A 17,500-nucleotide genomic window follows, 5' to 3' on the forward strand; every position below is an offset into this window, starting at 1 on the left:
TGCTACACCCCAGGAATCTTCCAGAAGGCCCCAGTGTGGTGGAAGGCTTTTAGCAGCTCTTTAGATGTGTGTGGAATGAAGCAGGCTGTTGCTAGGGCTTCTAAACATCTCCATTTCTCACCAAGTGTCAGTGTTCACACTCGCACATCTCGCCCTGGCTTCCTGTCACCTTCTCTCTCCAAGAGATGACTCCCACTGGTGCCCTCTCTCCAGCAAAACCCACTGAATAATAATATTGAAGTGTGCCTTTATTACTTTTTAAACTAGTAATAATGTATTACAATTCTGAAGTGGGCCTTTATTACTAATCTCAAACTAGTAATGATGTTGTAATTATCCACTACTGCCTGATGTGAACCAAAGTGCCCTTCTGGGACATGTATTAAACTGATTGATTGATTGATTGAAGAAGAGGCTAGCGATGACTCCCACTGGTGCCCTCTCTCCAGCAAAACCCACTTTAGAAGAGGCTATTTTTGTTTTATTATTATTTGTAACATGCCTTTGCTCAGGTGTCACATGCACTATGCTCTGAAATCCAAACTGGCATTTAGCATCACATTGCTTTTACGAGGTTGCTTTGATGTGTTTTCAGAAGGGCAGGTGTGTGCGCGCATGTGTGTCTTACTCATGTCTGCGTCTGTCTGTGTGTGTGTGTGTGTGTGTGTGTGTGTGTGTGTGTGTGTGTGTGTGTGTGTGGGTGTGTGTGTGTGTGTGTGTGTGTGTTCGCGCTTGTGTGTTGGCGCTTTCATTCATGTGTGTCGGCATGTGTTTGATGTGTGTCCAGCCTTACGGGGCTGGAAGGTGAATTCCTTAATTTCCCCGTGGACTCAATTAGCTTTGTGATTGGCTGAGGGGAGGCCAGGTTGTGCTGTCTTCTGAAGGAGAGCAGACCTTTGAAACGAAGGTGGAAGAGAAGGAGAGAGAAGTGAAGCAGAATTGGAGATGAGCTGGCCACAGTGGCGGTGGTGGAGAGTCTGGAGACTAGGCCCTGTCAGTGATGGTGTAATGAGAGAGAGAGAGAGACGAAACTAGTGGAGCTCCTTCATCCACTACTAGCAGGTGTTCAATGGCTCTGACTTCATTATGACCAATTAGAGTGAAGAAAATACTAATTATACCTTGGTTTCTAGGTGATTAAATAGTAGGTTGGAAGTAAATTGCAGGGATATGCTAACTATAATCCCCCTGTGATCATTGAAGTCATGCTTTCAGGCCACTCATAATGAAGACTTACTTTTTCGCTGTCTGCATTTCTGTCTGTCTGTCTATCACTGAATGGAGAAAGAAGTGATTTCAATTACATGTAGGGTTTTGATGATTCCAGCAGGACTGCTGGTGTCTGTCTGTCTGTCTCCTGTCTGTCTGTCTGTCTGTCTGTCTCCTGTCTGTCTGTCTGTCTGTCTGTCTGTCTGTCTCTGTCTGTCTGTCTCTGTCTGTCTGTCTGTCTCTGTCTGTCTGCCTCTCTCTGACGAACTGTCTTTGTTCTCATTCTCTCTATTTATACTTTTGCCCTTCATTTCTTCCCTCCCTACATCTCCGGTTGATGTGGTCAAATGTATTTTTATATGAATGAAATTCTTTGATTGAAACAAGCTGTTTGGTTTCTAATTATAACAACAATAAAACATGCTGCTTCATTGATCTCCTTTGGAAAATGTTTTTCCCTCACATAGAGATCAGTGTAACTTTTTGTCATCCTTGGCAAAAAGACATTATTCAATGTCTTGTTTTGCACATATAATATGTATCAAGTTATTGCTGCGTATATTCACTGTGTATTTTGGCGTCTCTTCATGTACTCAATAATGTGATTTTGCAAATGGGAAATGAAAGTTTGAAGGATCCTCTCGTCACTCACCGCGCTGCGCTGCTGTCTGTCTCTCTCTGTCAGGTTGCCGGTGTTGGAGTCGACGGCGGCGTCTGGTGACCTGTCGCGACCGCACCACATCGTGTCCGTGGTGCCCAACCGCTACCCACGCTGGTTCACCCTCAGCCACATCGAGTCCCAGCAGTGTGAGCTCGCCTCCACCATGCTCACTGCTGCCAAAGGTGCAGAGACACACACATGCGCACGCACACACACACACACGCACGCACGCACACACACATGCGCACACACACGCACACACGCACACGCACAAACGCACACACACATGCGCACGCACACACACACGCACGCATGCACACGCACACACACACGCGCGCGCATGCACACACGCACACGCACGCACGCACACGCACACACACACACAAGCACACACAGACACACACACACACACACGCACAAGCACACACAGGCAAAAACAAAGGGGCAGGGGTTGGTGTTTTTGTTACAAATTATGAAAGTACAGATTGTAAGCTTTCAAATGGTGTCATACATTGAAATCTGAGCATAGTTGAAGAAGATACGCTTATTTAAATGTTGCTACTCCTAAATGCATCATTCAGAGAAAATCGCCCTGAAAGTTGGTGAACAGTCATTACGTCATTTAGCAGACGCTTTTATCCACAGCGGCGTACAATAGCACATTTTGTCAACAGTAGTGAAATCATCTGCAAACAGTCTGTGTCAACTAAGACTTTTCTTTTAAGGAAATAGAGTAGCATTTGTAGAAAGTAGTTTTAAGAAGGAATAAGTAGCATTAGTTGGATTTTATTTTTAAGAAGAAGAAGAAGAAGAAAAGGATGGTAGTTCAGGAAGTGTGTTTTTAGTCTGATGATTCAGCTGTCCTGACAGAAGGGGGGACTTTGTTCCACCATTGTGGCGCCAGGGACGAGAAGAGTCACGACCGGGATGAGCGACTTTTGAGCCCACGTAGCGATGGAGGGGCGAAGCGATCTGCAAATGTGGAGGCGCGGAGGGAGCGGTGTGAGGTTTGGAGCCTGACCATAGATTGTAGATAGGGAGGAGCTGTCTGGTGCACTGCCCTGTAGGTACCGGTGTCTTGAATGTGATGCGTGCTGAGATGGAAAGCCAGTGAAGGTCCCAGAAGAGGGGAGTAACATAAGAGAATTTAGGTTGGTTGAACCAGACGGGCTGCAGCGTTCTGAATGAGCTGTAACGGTCGGATGGCAGAGGCAGGTAGACCAGCCAGAAGAACGTTGCAGTAGTCCAAGTGGGAGATGACATGGTCTGCCCTGAACAAGCCTAGTTTGCTAACAAATTTACAAAGCATTTAGTGATCCTAAAACTATTGTTATATTGAGTGCGTTCTTCAACATCTAAACTTGGTTGCCTACGTGTTGCCCCTTTCACCAGACTGTCACATATAGTATGCATACTCCACTTGTTCTATGTAGTTGAAGATAGTCAGATAGTATTGCCAGAGCACATGCACACGCATGCGCTCGCACGCACGCACGCACACACACACACACACACACACACACACACAGACACACACACACACACACACACACACACACACAACTGCAACCATAATCGCTATCCTATTCTAAATCATCCCCGCTCTACTCTGTCTCACCCAGGTGACAGTCGCAGGCTGGAGACAGTCCTGGAGTCCATCCAGAAGAACATTCACTCCTCGTCTCACATCTTCAAACTGGCACAGGATGCATTCAAGATCGCCACTCTGATGGACAGCTTGCCTGACATCACACTTCTCAAAGTGTCCCTGGAGCTGGGACTGCAGGTAGGCACGCGCACACACACACACACACACACACACACACACACACACACTCTCACACGCCCTGTCTCAAAACTGCATGGCTTGCCTAATGTACAGCAGCACAATGCATATACCCACAGAGCTGCAGCCTATAGAAAGACCATTGTCTTGTTGGAATCACTGATTCAGTCTCTGACGGCATGGCTAAGATGGCTGCCACAGATCTTTTTTCATAGGGTTATCATGAAAATGAGTTTTATTCTTTGTGTACAATGTACATCATGCACTGATTCTGAACATATTGAAAGCTCCAGCCAAATGACCATCTGGATATGCTGATTTTAATGGAGAATGTCGATCCAAACCATCCACGTTGTGTGGATATATTGCATCTTTCTTATTAAATAAAGTATGATTTGGAATGACTGTGCTTTAACATGATAGAATCTGTACGTATATAGAGCTTGGAGCACTTAGGATGTGAACAGTCATTTTGGGCAAAAAGTTGTTTTATATTATCAAATTAAAAGTTATATTGTACCTGCAACAAATGATTACTTTGGTAATTATTCTGATGATTATTCTGGGGACTAATCAGTTAATCAGCTCAAGAAGAAAACAGATAACAGTGATGTTGGATCTCTCTTCAGGAAGGAAAGCTTGTAGCTTTGATGGATGAAATCGACATCCCCATAACGATTCATTCAGTGATGTTTCGAACTGGCGACTGGCAGGGCCATGCAAGGCGTTTTACTTCATTCAGATGTTCATGAAAGCACTCTTGAATGTATTTGTTACCAGTGTCCACAGAGACATTATCTTCTTGGATTATGGGGACATCCTGAGGGAACACTGTTTGCACCATAGGGTTTATTTGGTCCTGTAAAACGGCCTCATCTTCCTCGGCTGTTATACGACCATGCAGAGCAATCATTGGCCCTAATGAGTCCCATGAGATGGCTGCCCATAATATTACAGTATGTAATGGACATTGCAGGTTGACTTGAAGGCATGCTTTGGCTTTCTCCAACCTGTCTGGATGTAGGAAGAAGGATGAACACCAGGTTCTCCATCTTTGTGGCGTCGTGTTCGATACAAGCGCTTTCCGAATGGCAGCCCTACCATAAATACCATCTTTGTGAAACTCATGACATAATATTTTTGTTGAGATGGTCACGGATGTGTCTCTTCAGTTTTTGTGGCTGTAGTTTTGTGGCGTTTAGAAACTATCCTGTTTAATGTCCGTCTAAAACCATCAGTGAGGTTCAACGTGCGTTCAAAGGTTATTTTTCATGTAGTGGAAGTGATGACAGTAGTTTTCATTTAGTACTCGTTACATAATATTCTTTATTTTGATTCTGCAATTTTGTATTACTCAAAAAAACCAATGCAATGTTCTTCAAAATTAATTTTACTTTGAAAATTATGACTGGAAGCACTATTATTGTGTGGCTGGATTGACATGACAAGGAAGCTTGTACTACTGTGGTAGTAAGCCAAGTTGATTTTACAGTCTACCACCACATTCCTTGAAATCTTCCCATGCTTTGCTCTGGAAGACTTGCTTGAGGGCTCGTCGTCATCCTCAGAACTGTGGCATGCATGATATGAGCCATTGTGAAAATAGAAATAAAGAACGAGAAACGAAGCAGGCCTGAGTATCTCTAACAACGGGAAATAATTATTATTGATTTGACATTGATGAGATTGTTGAGAATGTCACATATTTTTGTTCCAAGATTGAATTAGCTAACAAAAGAACAAATTCAAAATGGACTTGGAATAGTGCCAGTGTTGTTAGTTTTGTGCAGTTTGTTTAAAAGTCTTAGATCTGTTTATGTAGTTTCCCTTTAGTTACTAGATCCACTGAGTACCACCTGTCTAACAAATACATCCTCCAACTCCTTCACCTGTCATTGCCTCTCCTTCTCTTCCTCACCTGCCTCAGGTGATGCGGATAACTCTGTCCACATTAAACTGGAGGAGGAGAGAGATGGTACGCTGGTTAGTCACATGTGCCACTGAAGTAGGTAAGTTGTCTTGCCTTTTTCCGACTTTCAAAATTAATGAATCCACTATGTCATCCGTTATCGGCAGTTGACTACTGAACTGTTTTTGTTTGTTTGTTTTAAATAGAGTTGGGCATCAAGAACTGGTCATTCTGATTCCAAAGGAATCAAAACTCGAAAGGAATAGAAAAGGAATCGATTCTGCTTATTGATTCTTAAACTAATTTTGCGTGCAGAACATACTTGAAATCTGAGTTCCCACCCGAACATATTAAGTGGCGGACACGGATCGCTCCATAAAGTGTTAATTTAAAATGTTATACAAAAATGAGAAACTGTTGATGTTTACAAAAGTAAAAATAAACGACAAGCAATAATATGAATATGATTTCTTCTTCTGTGGAATAAGAATGTGACCTGCTTTGACCCCGCCCCTCAAAGAATCGTAATTGAGAATCGTTAAGAACCGGAATCGATAAGCAGAATCGGAATCAGAATCGTTAAAATGCAAACGATTCCCAACCCTAGTTTTAAGATCTACAGTAGATATATCAATTTGGCTGCTTTTGATCTTGTGAATTTCTCCGTCTGTGTTGGCCAGGTGTGTACGCATTGGACAGCATCATGCAGAGCTGGTTCACCCTCTTCACCCCCACAGAGGCCACCAGCATCGTGGCCACCACCGTCATGTCCAACAGCACCATCGTCCGCCTCCACCTGGACTGCCACCAGCAGGAAAACCTGGCCTCCTCCGCCCGGACCCTGGCCCTGCAGTGTGCCATGAAGGACCCCCAGAACTGCGCCCTCTCCGCTCTCACGCTCTGCGAAAAGGACCACATCGCCTTCGAGACAGCCTACCAGATTGTACTGGACGCGGCGGCGACGGGGATGAGCTACACGCAGCTCTTCACCATCGCGCGCTACATGGAACACCGCGGCTACCCTATGAGGGCGTACAAGCTGGCCACGTTAGCCATGGCTCACCTGAACCTCAGTTACAACCAGGACACGCACCCGGCCATCAACGACGTGCTATGGGCCTGCGCGCTCAGCCACTCGCTGGGGAAGAACGAGCTGGCGGCAGTCATCCCCCTGGTGGTGAAAAGCGTCAAGTGCGCCACCGTGCTGTCGGACATTTTGCGGCGGTGTACGTTGACGACCCCGGGCATGGTGTCGGCGCTGCACAGCCGGAGGAACTCTGGGAAGCTGATGTCCCTGGACAAGGCGCCGCTAAGGCAGCTTCTGGACGCCACCATCGGGGCCTACATCAACACCACGCACTCGCGCCTCACGCACATCAGCCCGCGGCACTACAGCGAGTTCATCGAGTTCCTGGGGAAAGCCCGGGAGACGTTCATGATGGCGCACGACGGACACATTCAGTTCACCCAGTTCATAGACAACCTGAAACAGATCTACAAGGGCAAAAAGAAACTCATGATGCTGGTGAGGGAGAGGTTTGGCTGAGGCTGGGCTGGGCTGGGGGGGTTTTGGCCAAAAGGCGCCCGCTCACACACTCTAGTCCTTTTCTATTAACTTGAGTCTGCCTTTTGAACTTCTTTGGACTTATGGAATAGACAAGTAAAAAGAGGGATGTGACTTGTAGGATGAAGCAAAAAGAGAAAGGAAAAGATGACAAAAAAATCAACAGAGCCACACGCGGTATTATTGTTCTTGCTGTTGTTATTGTTATAAACATTATTCCTATTATTATTATTAATAATAATAATTATTATTATTATTACTACTATGTGTACAGACGTGTTTTTATTTTTCAGAAGAGAGGAAATTTGTCACGTTGTGAATGTTGTGTGTATTTCTCTACATGTGTGCGAGAGGAAAAAGAGAAGTGAAATGGCTTTTTGTTTGTTTCTTTATTTTTTTAATGATTTTGAGCATCTTGGTTTTTTTCCCCCTTTTTCAGTTTATACTGAGTTATATGTTGTCAAGTGGCTGAAGCCCTTCTACAATAGCGCTCATGTAAAAACAAAAAAGACACAAAACGACGTCTCGGCATCCTCAAAGAGAAACTTAAGGCTTTAAACCACACAGAGCACCTCCCTTTGTCCGGTGCCCTCTGCTGGGCACCGGTCAGCACTGCACAGCTTAGCTCGGCTCGGCTCGGACAGAAAGCCTCCGTCAGCATTTCTCACCACACAGCAGCAGCAGCAGCAGCAGCACTTGAGCAGCCATTGGTTTTCTCCAGGGTCCCAGGCATTAGCTTCATTACACACAACAATGCTCTTAGCTAACTCTTGTTGTTGTTATTGTTGTAATTTCACCCACCTCCATAATGAGTACCTGTACTGAGGACAGTATGCAAGCTCTGCAGTAATGGCACATTAGGCAAAGATAATAAGTATTATTGGGACATTTATGTAATGTGTTATGGCCAGGTGCAGCCCAAATCTGACTAAATATCTTCAAGAAACGTGTTGTATAGTCGAGATAGAGAAACTATACCTGGAGGAGGGGGGGGGGGGGGGGAGGGAGGCTACCTCACGATATGGTATTGTACCTGCTCCCAATTTGTTAATGCTATCGGAATATTTGTGATATCTGTGATAGCTGACAGTGTTAATTAAACAGAGGAGATCCACTAGTGAGACCAAGCATATGAGGCGATATGGAGATAAGTCTGCTTCCGCATTCGGCTCTGCTGTACGTCACTGCCCTCACAAGACAGCAATGGTACTTACAACAGAAATTAGCTGTAGCACACACACACACACACACACACACACACACACACACAGAGAAGATGTGTCATTCTGTCACTTTCCACCATCTCTTCTATAGTCACCATTGTACCAGTCATGGTATCTTCAGAATAGGCCAGTGTCATTTCCCTCTGTGCATGTGAATCATAGAAATTAGACTTCTACTGTTATAGTTCGTTGTGTGGAACCTTCACTAATTGTCAGCAGAATGTTCTCAGGGATTTCTCTACACAGGAAACAAAGGTGGAACAAATGAACGAGCGGACGGACGACTGACTACAGGAAAAGACAAAACGTGACACAACATGAGCGAGCATTTATTGTACTCTGTATATATGCCATAGTATATGTCTGAATATGGAGGATCTGAAAGTATATGTTAACTAATTTATACAGAGTATTCTATGTAATGTGAAATACTTGAAGCCGCTGTAGTTTGCTCTCTCTCTCTCTCTCCTTCTCTTTCTCTCTTTTTGTCTTCTATTTGTCCGTTTCTTTTGTTAAAAAACAGAACATATCAGGAGGACAAGAATGACCTTGTTGACGGGTGTGTGGGGGCTCACCAGGCGTGTGTTGACACAAGAGACGCTGGATCCGCTCATAAGTACAGGTTGAGTCAAGTCGGCCATGTCGGTATAGAGAAACAATGTCTTACTTCGTTCCTGCCCCCTAAAAGCATAGAGGGCCAGGAAGGAAGGCCACTGCAGGCCCATCTGTCAATAAGTTTGGAAACACAATACAAGATTGATGAGCAACTTAAATATGCTCCCGGGCGTTGAAAAGAGCCTAAAAACTATGTTTAGGGGCTAACCGCTCTTACATCCATCCTCCTATTCTTCCAACACCACAGAATGACCAGTGTCTCTTCTGCAATCTTCAGCTGTTCCATCATGACTTGCCTGTTTGTTTTTACCTTCTTTTTACATGCATTTCTTCCCCCTGTGCATTTTTTTCTATCTTGTGTTGATTAAAGATAAAAGCAGCCTTTTCTCTTGCCTTGTCTTAACGCTTTAAAGTAACCAAACAGGAGATCTATCTAACAACCAAACGCGTTCCAAGAGGTGAGAGACAACCCACCTTGGTCCCAGCTTTAGTGTCCTTAATTAGTAAGTGAATGGCTGTGTAACTCGTGCTTTAACAAAGCAATTCCTCACGTGTGTCTGGTGAAACGACGTTGTCCAGTGTCTCTCGTCCTCTTCAGAAACCATTTCCTCCGAGTCTTTCTAGCTCTTTTTATTTGAGTTTGTTTTGTTTGTGTAGGAATCTTCTGCTCTCCCATTTTATTTATTACAATGACCCATGTATACATGCTTATGAAATTAAGATTTGATACACCGATATCAATTTATTTATGTAACTAAATCACTGTTTTATAATCTTGTTAATGAGTCGATGATTGATTTTTTTCTTTTTGTTTTAATAAAAGTTAGTTTTTTGAAATGTATATTTAAACCCTCTCTCCAACGCTGCTTACACACATTCACACACACACACACACACACACACACTGACACAAAGAACTACTGTAGCAACCAGTTTTTCTAGGGATGCACGATATCGGATTTTTTTTTTTATGATATCCGATATACTGATATTTTCCAACGCTTTTGGCCGATTGCTGATGCCGATACCGATATAGAATTTGCATGGACACATTTGTTTCCATCTAATTTCAGAGAACATCAAGTCTCTTGTGTAGTGGAATTAACACATTTATTATGCCTACTCTTATCGTGATGGCCCACTGGCAGATGCAGACGTGAATAGAATGTTTTTCAAAATGTACACATTCACTGGACAAAATAAGAAAACAACGTCAACTTAGGTTATATAATGCCACATTGTTTTATTTATGTAACATTTTCTTTCAAAACTGTAAGATTGATCCTACTTAAACAGGCTTGGATGATATCGGCCTGTCATATAGGCAGAAATGTTAGTTTCGGGCCGATGCCGATATTTCATCTTGAAGCCTTTAACGGCCAATATGGATGACGTTACGATGTCGTCATGCATCCAAAAAATAATCCACAGCCACACATGAGTTTCACGTAAGTCGGTCGAGGATCATTATGGGATGTGAGCCAGCCGACATACAGTATGCTGGTGGGCGTAGGAACAGATCAGTGAGTGCCTATCAGTCAGGACAGTGCAGATCTCCATCAAACAGCGGTGTCAGAAGAAAGACAGAGGGATCACTCACTGGCAGCAGCTTTCACGCTGTCATCTAGGCCAGCCGACGGGGAATATGAAATGTATCAATTGATATTCCCATATGGTCTTTGTAGCTTCTGTCAGGCAGCCAAGCTCAGCCAACCACATTCACCTGTTTACATGCTTCCAACACTGACAGCGTTGCTACAGGATGACTAAATCAGCGCACATAGTTTGTCAGGTGCGCCTGCATGTGTGTTTGTGTATATACTGTATACTGTATGTGTGTGTGGCTGTGTGCATACAATATGTGTGTGTGTGTGTGTGTGTGTTAGTTCAGGTTTGTGTACACACGCATTTTTGTGTCGCTTCCTGTCCACATACCTCTGTGTGTGTATATCTGTATGTACTGTGTGTGTGTGTGCGTGTGTGTGTGTGTGTATGTACTGTGTGTGTGTGTGTGTGTGTGTGTGTGTGTGTGTGTGTGTGTGTGCGTGTGCGTGTGTGTGTGCGTGCGTGTGTGTGTGTATGTACTGTGTGTGTGTGTATATATATCTGTATGTACTGTGTGTGTGTGTGTGTGTGTGTGTGTGTGTGTGTGTGTGTGTGTGTGTGTGTGTGTGTGTGAAGGCCTGTAGGGAGTGAATGGGAACAGGTGGTAGCTCCAGACTACAGGAGAGGCTGACAGCAGTAAGGTCCCCAGACTCTCAGCCCCTCATTAAACATTGACACAAAAACACTGCAACTGTCTGTGTGTGAACAGTAATGAAGCACAGACTGCTACAGCGGGTATACACACCGCAACTTAGCGCAGCACGAGCTCTGCAGCCACCCATCCACATACGTGTGTGTGTGTGTGTGTGTGTGTGTCTGTATGCTGTCCATCTGTGCACGCTCCTTAATGAGGCACATTTGTCCATAGAGGTGTCCACTTAAATATTGAGGAATGCGTCAGGTTTAGCAACAAAAGCACTAGTCTGCTGTCAAGACGCCAGACAGGACTGTCCATTTGTTATGTGATGGATCCCTGCCTGCAATAAATTGTGTGTGTGTGTGTGTGTGTGTGTGTGTGTGTGTGTGTGTGTGTGTGTGTGTGTGTGTGTGTGTGTGTGTGTGTGTGTGTGTGTGTGTGTGGGTACAAAAACACTCATGCATGTGCATTACTCGTGAGTAAACGTACACTTGCTCATACTGTGTGTGTGTGTTTGTGTGTGAGTGTTTCCTGTGTGTGTGTGTGTGTGTGTGACCTGTGGTAATGACGTCCCCTGGGTGTTCCACAGTGCAGCAGCCTCCTCCGGTCTGTCTCACTGTATACTCCTAATGACATCATGATCACACGCCGGACCCTTTCATGCCAAAAGCCCTCTTCCTCCCCATCACCATCAAAACTACTCTCTCTCTCTCGCTCTCTCTTTCTCTGTTTCTTTCTTACTCTCCCTCTCTCTCACACACACACACACACTGCGTCACACTGAAGCCTTGGCATTTTCTTGCAGAACCGCAGATGGTCTATGTCAGAGGTTTTCAAAGTCTAAAACTGTGGGCCTCCCCTCAGACAATTAATGCTTGGAAACAGATGCCCCCCTCACCCCTCCTTAGTTTACTTGTTTAGTTTTGCACAACTCCTGGATGCCTATGGGATCATAATCATCTTATTTGATCCGATAGACATTCAACAATTGAGCCGAGCTATCCTGATATTACTGTTCGACATACTTCAGAGTGCACCAAATATTGTCCACCAAAAACTAGTGTACCTCTGAACTATCTATTTAACCAAATCACACACATTAGGCTATTCTATGTGTATTTAGGCTATATATTTTTTCATTTCCATTCACTGAGCCTGTTTGGAGCCCCCTGGGAAAACCTGCCTCCCACTTTGATAACCTCTGCTCTATGTTACCTACAGATTATTACAGTATTTTGAAGTCAAACTAAAAGCATAGCGCCTCTTAGTTCTTTGTGTGCTGCATAAGACGTAGCCTAATAGGTTATGGAGGAAGGTGAATGTAGTTTCGTCTTCCATTAGGCTACAGGGACAAAATGGCAAAATCTGCCAATCACAATTGATTCAGTACTTGTGGAGTCCAACTGTCAAACAATACCTTGAAGCCCAAGGCTCAGTGGTATGGCCGTTCAGCCTGATGGCATTTTAGGCAATGTTTTGGGGGTACCTCAACAACCCGGCTAATTGTTTTCAACATGGAAAATTTCACACGTGCATACGGTAATTATACAACGGAGTGACAATATCTTGAATCTTGAAAGAGAGAGACCGCTAAAGCTACGTTCAATGACCAAATAGTTCCGGTTTGGACGTTTAGCCTTCAAAACAAAAGCGGCCGCTATGCAACCACATACTATTTTTAGCCATTTTGGCTAAAATAAGCCCGTACAGTACGAGTGAATTGACATTCACCTCGTTTTTGTAAAATATTGCCGCTATGCAACCACACAACGTTACTATTTTTAGCCATTTCGGATAAAATAAGCCAAACATTCCCACTCTTTGACAGCGGCACGCACCTCCTTGCTAGTGAATTTTTTTTAAACAGGAAGTCGACAACCGGCAACCGCTGAGAATCATGGGAAACGTAGGTCCAGGAATAAGGTGAATAGCTATGCTCGTTTTCCCTAGACCCGCCCCTTTTCCAACCACACTCTCTCGCACCACCCACATACACCCAGACACCCCCCAGCCACCCCGTGATTCCTGACTCTCTACGACCTTCCTATCCGTAGCTACGGCCCCTTTTACTGTCCCCTTCCCTCACCATGCTGCCTATGTAACGGCGTTGTGTAGGTGGTATACTTGCAGCAACACCAACCACTCCACCAAGAGAGCTAGCTCCCTTGGCGGAGCTGATTAACATGCCTTTATACTGGGGAGTGAGTTTAACCAATCCACTCGCTACCACACTGGACTCACGAGGAATCCGCGGCGCTGATTCACCTCGGTTACACCTATCACCACCACCCACATCCATCCCCCTAGCCACGCCCCCTACCCACCCCTCGATTCCCGACTCTCTAGCACCCTCCTATCCTTAGCTACGGCCCCTCTTCCCTAGCCCCGCCCCCTTCACTAATCCATGAGTGAGTGGCATCTTCTGCCCCCCGGTCTGGCCTGCTGCCAGCGCCATGGGAAAACCACACTTTACAGTAGGCCAGGCCTATGATGTGAGATGCAGTCTAGGTTCCTTCCTTACACCACCACTCTCAGCAAAGGTCCTGGGCCTTGGTGGTGCATGGAGCTCGCTATCATTACAACAAGAGTACAAAAAAGGATCATAGGCCTGTGCGTTCATCAACACAGCCTGCCCTGCAGCATCATGGCTACCACAGGGACTCTCTTCCTCCCCTCCTCTTCTTACAGAAGGCCGCTCGGAGTTTGATCTCCTCTCTCCCCCTCCGTCGGCCCCGAGGCGTCTGATTAAATGCTAATTAAAGCCGTTAGCGCTGCTATCGCCGCTGCTAACTCCTCTCTCTCTGTCACGGAGATTAATGTCCCTCGTTCATCATCCCACCTCGCAGAGCCAGAGTACCTGCCCGGCTCGCCAAACCTGATCAAGTCATCAGCCCCATAACCCCTCTCTCCTCCGCTAGCCTCCCGCCTCCCGCATGAAGATGGACGAGGGGTTTAAATTTTAATTTGAAAATTGCCCTCAATTACTTCTGCGGCGACCACTTGCCGGAGCTCCTCGTGTGGCTGAGTGGGGAAGGGGTTACAGTGGCGGGTCAGTGGCCGTGATGAGCGATAAGGGGACATTAATAAGAAAGGCAGAGGTTCATTTAAAAGCAGAGAGGACAGTGGGAGCAGCTTTCTCATTATTTAACTCCCCCAGCTTTATTTAAAGGACTTTATTTAAGGATACCGAGTTAATGTGTCCTCCAGGACAGACGGTTAAAGCGTCTGACAGAGTGAGAAAGTTATGGCCATAACTTACGCCCTGAGCACACACTGTGGTGCCATCTTTTTTTACCTCTTTTGACATTCTCGCCGTTTTTTAAGCAGAGCAGAACGAGCCTCCGAGGGATATAAACTGTTAGAACAAAGTTACACTCATCATTTAATTTTATTCTTTCACAATCTCTGGCCCACAAATGTTTTATTGGTTCCAATATCCGTAATCATTATAGGCTATTGGAAGATATTGAGCTATGCATAACAAGTCAGCCAAATGTCATTGGAACTCTGCGTTTGCTTTATGGATATTGTAATTCATCATTTTACAGAAGACGTGCACTTACGCCTCTACTATTTAAAAAAAGTATCTTCTTTTCTCAATAGCTACGTACACCTCACTGGAAATCAAAGGTTGTTGTTACCAGTGTGCCAAATACTTGTCACGGGTTGATTGGTTAGGCACCATGTTTATCATAATGTCTGAGCGGATGATTGGCTGAGGCCTGAGTTGAGGGCGGGCTGACCTACCGCTCAGGGGTCATTTCCAGCAGGAAGTGAGTGTGAGAGTGGGGCGTTTGCCGTTTGAGAGCTTGGCAGAACCCCAAGCAGACACCGAGTTAAGCTGGACCCCAAACCGAAGATACTGTAATGGCCTAGCTAATGAACTATTGACTGTGTAACCCTGAGCCGAACCCCATAGATGTTCTTCAGTGTATTTTACGTGTGTTAGTCGTCTGTCAGGTGGTTGCTTCGGTAACCGCCCTCTTCACATTGAGTTCATAATAATAACTTAACTAACCACTAGTGTAACCGAAGTGAATCAGCATCGATTCCTCGTGAGTCCAGTGTGGTAGCGAGTGGATTGGTTAAACTCACTCCCCAAGTATAAAGGCACGTTAATCTGCTGCGCCAAGGGAGCTAGCTCTCTTGGTGCAGTGGTTAGCGTGTTTGACTCCCTAGCCGAAGGCCGACGGTTCGTATCCACCCCTGGGCAAGCCCTTAACATGGGTTGCTGCAAGTACCGCCTACACAACGCCGTTACACTAGGGCACCGTGGCAGACTGTACACAAAGAATCTATGCTAGCAATAGGTAGCATGTACGGTATAGTTAGGGTCCTTTATAGCCTGAGTATGCACCTGCCTTAACCAGGCCATGACCTTAACAATAGGCCTTTTTCACAGCAGCCATTTTGTGTCTAAAAGGAAGGAAGTAGCACAGGTGCACCAAAACATTAATTAGGGTTTCCAACTTCCAGTCCATTTAGGTGTTCCAGTGCTGGGGTCCTAATTAGTGAGTTGGTTGCACCTGTGTTTACCCTGCCTTTCAGACACAAAATGGCAGCTGTGAAAAAGGCCCATTCAGCCTGGGTTTGGTTCAGCAGCCCATACGTCATATTCGCTGAGTTATGAACAAACACTGAGCGGAAATCTCTTTTTTTCTGCTTACCATTCACCCATACAGTGCCCAGCCCATCTGGCCAAGTCTGAGCCAGCAGTGCTGTCATACAATGGCTTCCAAGCACAATTAACAAATCTAGAGAGATTTATGCACCTGTGACCTGACTGCCCCCGCCCCAAAATACTTTCACTTCATCTCTCACTGTTACTGCCAGCGCTCTGCTGGATGCCTATCCAAACGCTCTAAATCTCTCCCCTGGTGTTTAGAATCATGTCACAATGAACGCAGAGAAATAGAGGAAAAAACCTCTTTCCTTCTGCTAATGTGTTTCTTTCACTCAGACATAAAACACGTGTGTGTGTGTGTGTGTGTGTGTGTGTGTGTGTGTGTGTGTGTGTGTGTGTGTGTGTGTGTGTGTGTGTGTGTGTGTGTGTGTGTGTGTGTGTGTGTGTGTGTGTGTGCGCGCGTGTGTGTGTGTGTGTGAAGGGAGGTCACGTCTACACACCGCATTTGCATTCATGTTCCTGCAGTGTGCGAATGGAAAAATCTTCAAGGCATTGATTACAGTTTAACAATGTCATTTGAGATGAAAATGACTTATGAAGTACAAGTTCTACTGGCTCCGAGGCCGAGCTACATGGAATAACCATGGCAGCTAACCACCGTTAGTTGCATTCACAGGGAGAGCTAGCTTTAGCATTCCATAGCTGGCTGATGAAAAGCCCTGGATGAGTAATAGCATGATGTCCCCCCACACCGTCGCACCATGCAGTGTGCAGCAGCAGCAGGCACCGTGTGTCCTTACCCCGCTAACTGGGCGCTTCTCGCTCATACTGAGCATTAGCGCCCGGCGACCCACGACGCATTTCCAATCAGACAATCATGCCGCTCTCAAGTCTAGGCAAAACGAACCCTTACCTGAGCCAGAAACTTGAAGTGAAGACGCTATCCGATGGCCAACATCCTCTACTTTTAAATACATATAGTTGCCGCTTCCAAATTGTTGCATAAAATCCACTTTTCTGTCTTTGAAAAACCGAAAATCCTTCATCTGGAGCAACCCGGAAATACGACTAACTGTTTATTCACTGTTTACTCACTAATGCCCCCCACATTTCCGGCTTGGTATTGCAACTATATTTCTGCGTTTGGGCCAAGCAAGTTACAATACCATACCATACCAGAAAAGTGGATTTTATGCAACTTGGAAGCGGCAACTATATGTATTTAAAAGTAGAGGACGTTGGCCATCGGATAGCGTCTTCACTTCAAGTTTCTGGCTCAGGTAAGGGTTCGTTTTTATACCTAGACTTGAGAGCGGCACGATTGTCTGATTGGAAATGTGTCGTGGGTCGCCGGGCGCTAATGCTCAGTATGAGCGAGAAGCGCCTGGCTAGCGGGGTAACGTGTGTCCACACTGTCACATCATGCAGCTTGCATCAGCAGGCACCGTGTGTCCACGCAGTCACATCATGCAGTGTGCAGCAGCAGCAGGCACCGTGTGTCCACACAATCACATCATGCAGTGTGCAGCAGCAGCAGGCACCGTGTGTCCACACAGTCACATCATGCAGTGTGCAGCAGCAGCAGGCACCGTGTGTCCACACCGTCACATCATGCAGTGTGCAGCGTGTGTCCGGCGGACGGGAACAAAGAAGGGGGAAAAAAGAGA

The 17,500-nt window shown here is 45.5% G+C and overlaps 1 protein-coding gene across 1 annotated transcript in view; it reads left to right on the forward strand.

Annotated features, from left to right (window-relative positions):
* LOC310783706 (zinc finger SWIM domain-containing protein 6-like) overlaps positions 1-9,808 on the forward strand; it is a gene marked incomplete at its 5' end in the record, with an annotated part of 92,016 nt that extends 82,208 nt beyond the window's left edge. The window contains 4 exons of the mRNA XM_083644629.1: positions 1,895-2,052; positions 3,493-3,656; positions 5,584-5,665; positions 6,246-9,808. Of these exons, the coding sequence (XP_083500755.1) occupies positions 1,895-2,052; positions 3,493-3,656; positions 5,584-5,665; positions 6,246-7,111 (1,270 nt within the window). The 3' untranslated portion in view covers positions 7,112-9,808. The remainder of the gene's footprint in view (positions 1-1,894; positions 2,053-3,492; positions 3,657-5,583; positions 5,666-6,245) is intronic.
* Positions 9,809-17,500: the final 7,692 nt, after the last annotated feature.

The sequence above is a fragment of the Poromitra crassiceps genome (genome assembly GCF_964638095.1).
Source record: "Poromitra crassiceps genome assembly, chromosome: 10".
NCBI classification, from domain to species: Eukaryota; Metazoa; Chordata; class Actinopteri; order Beryciformes; family Melamphaidae; genus Poromitra; species Poromitra crassiceps.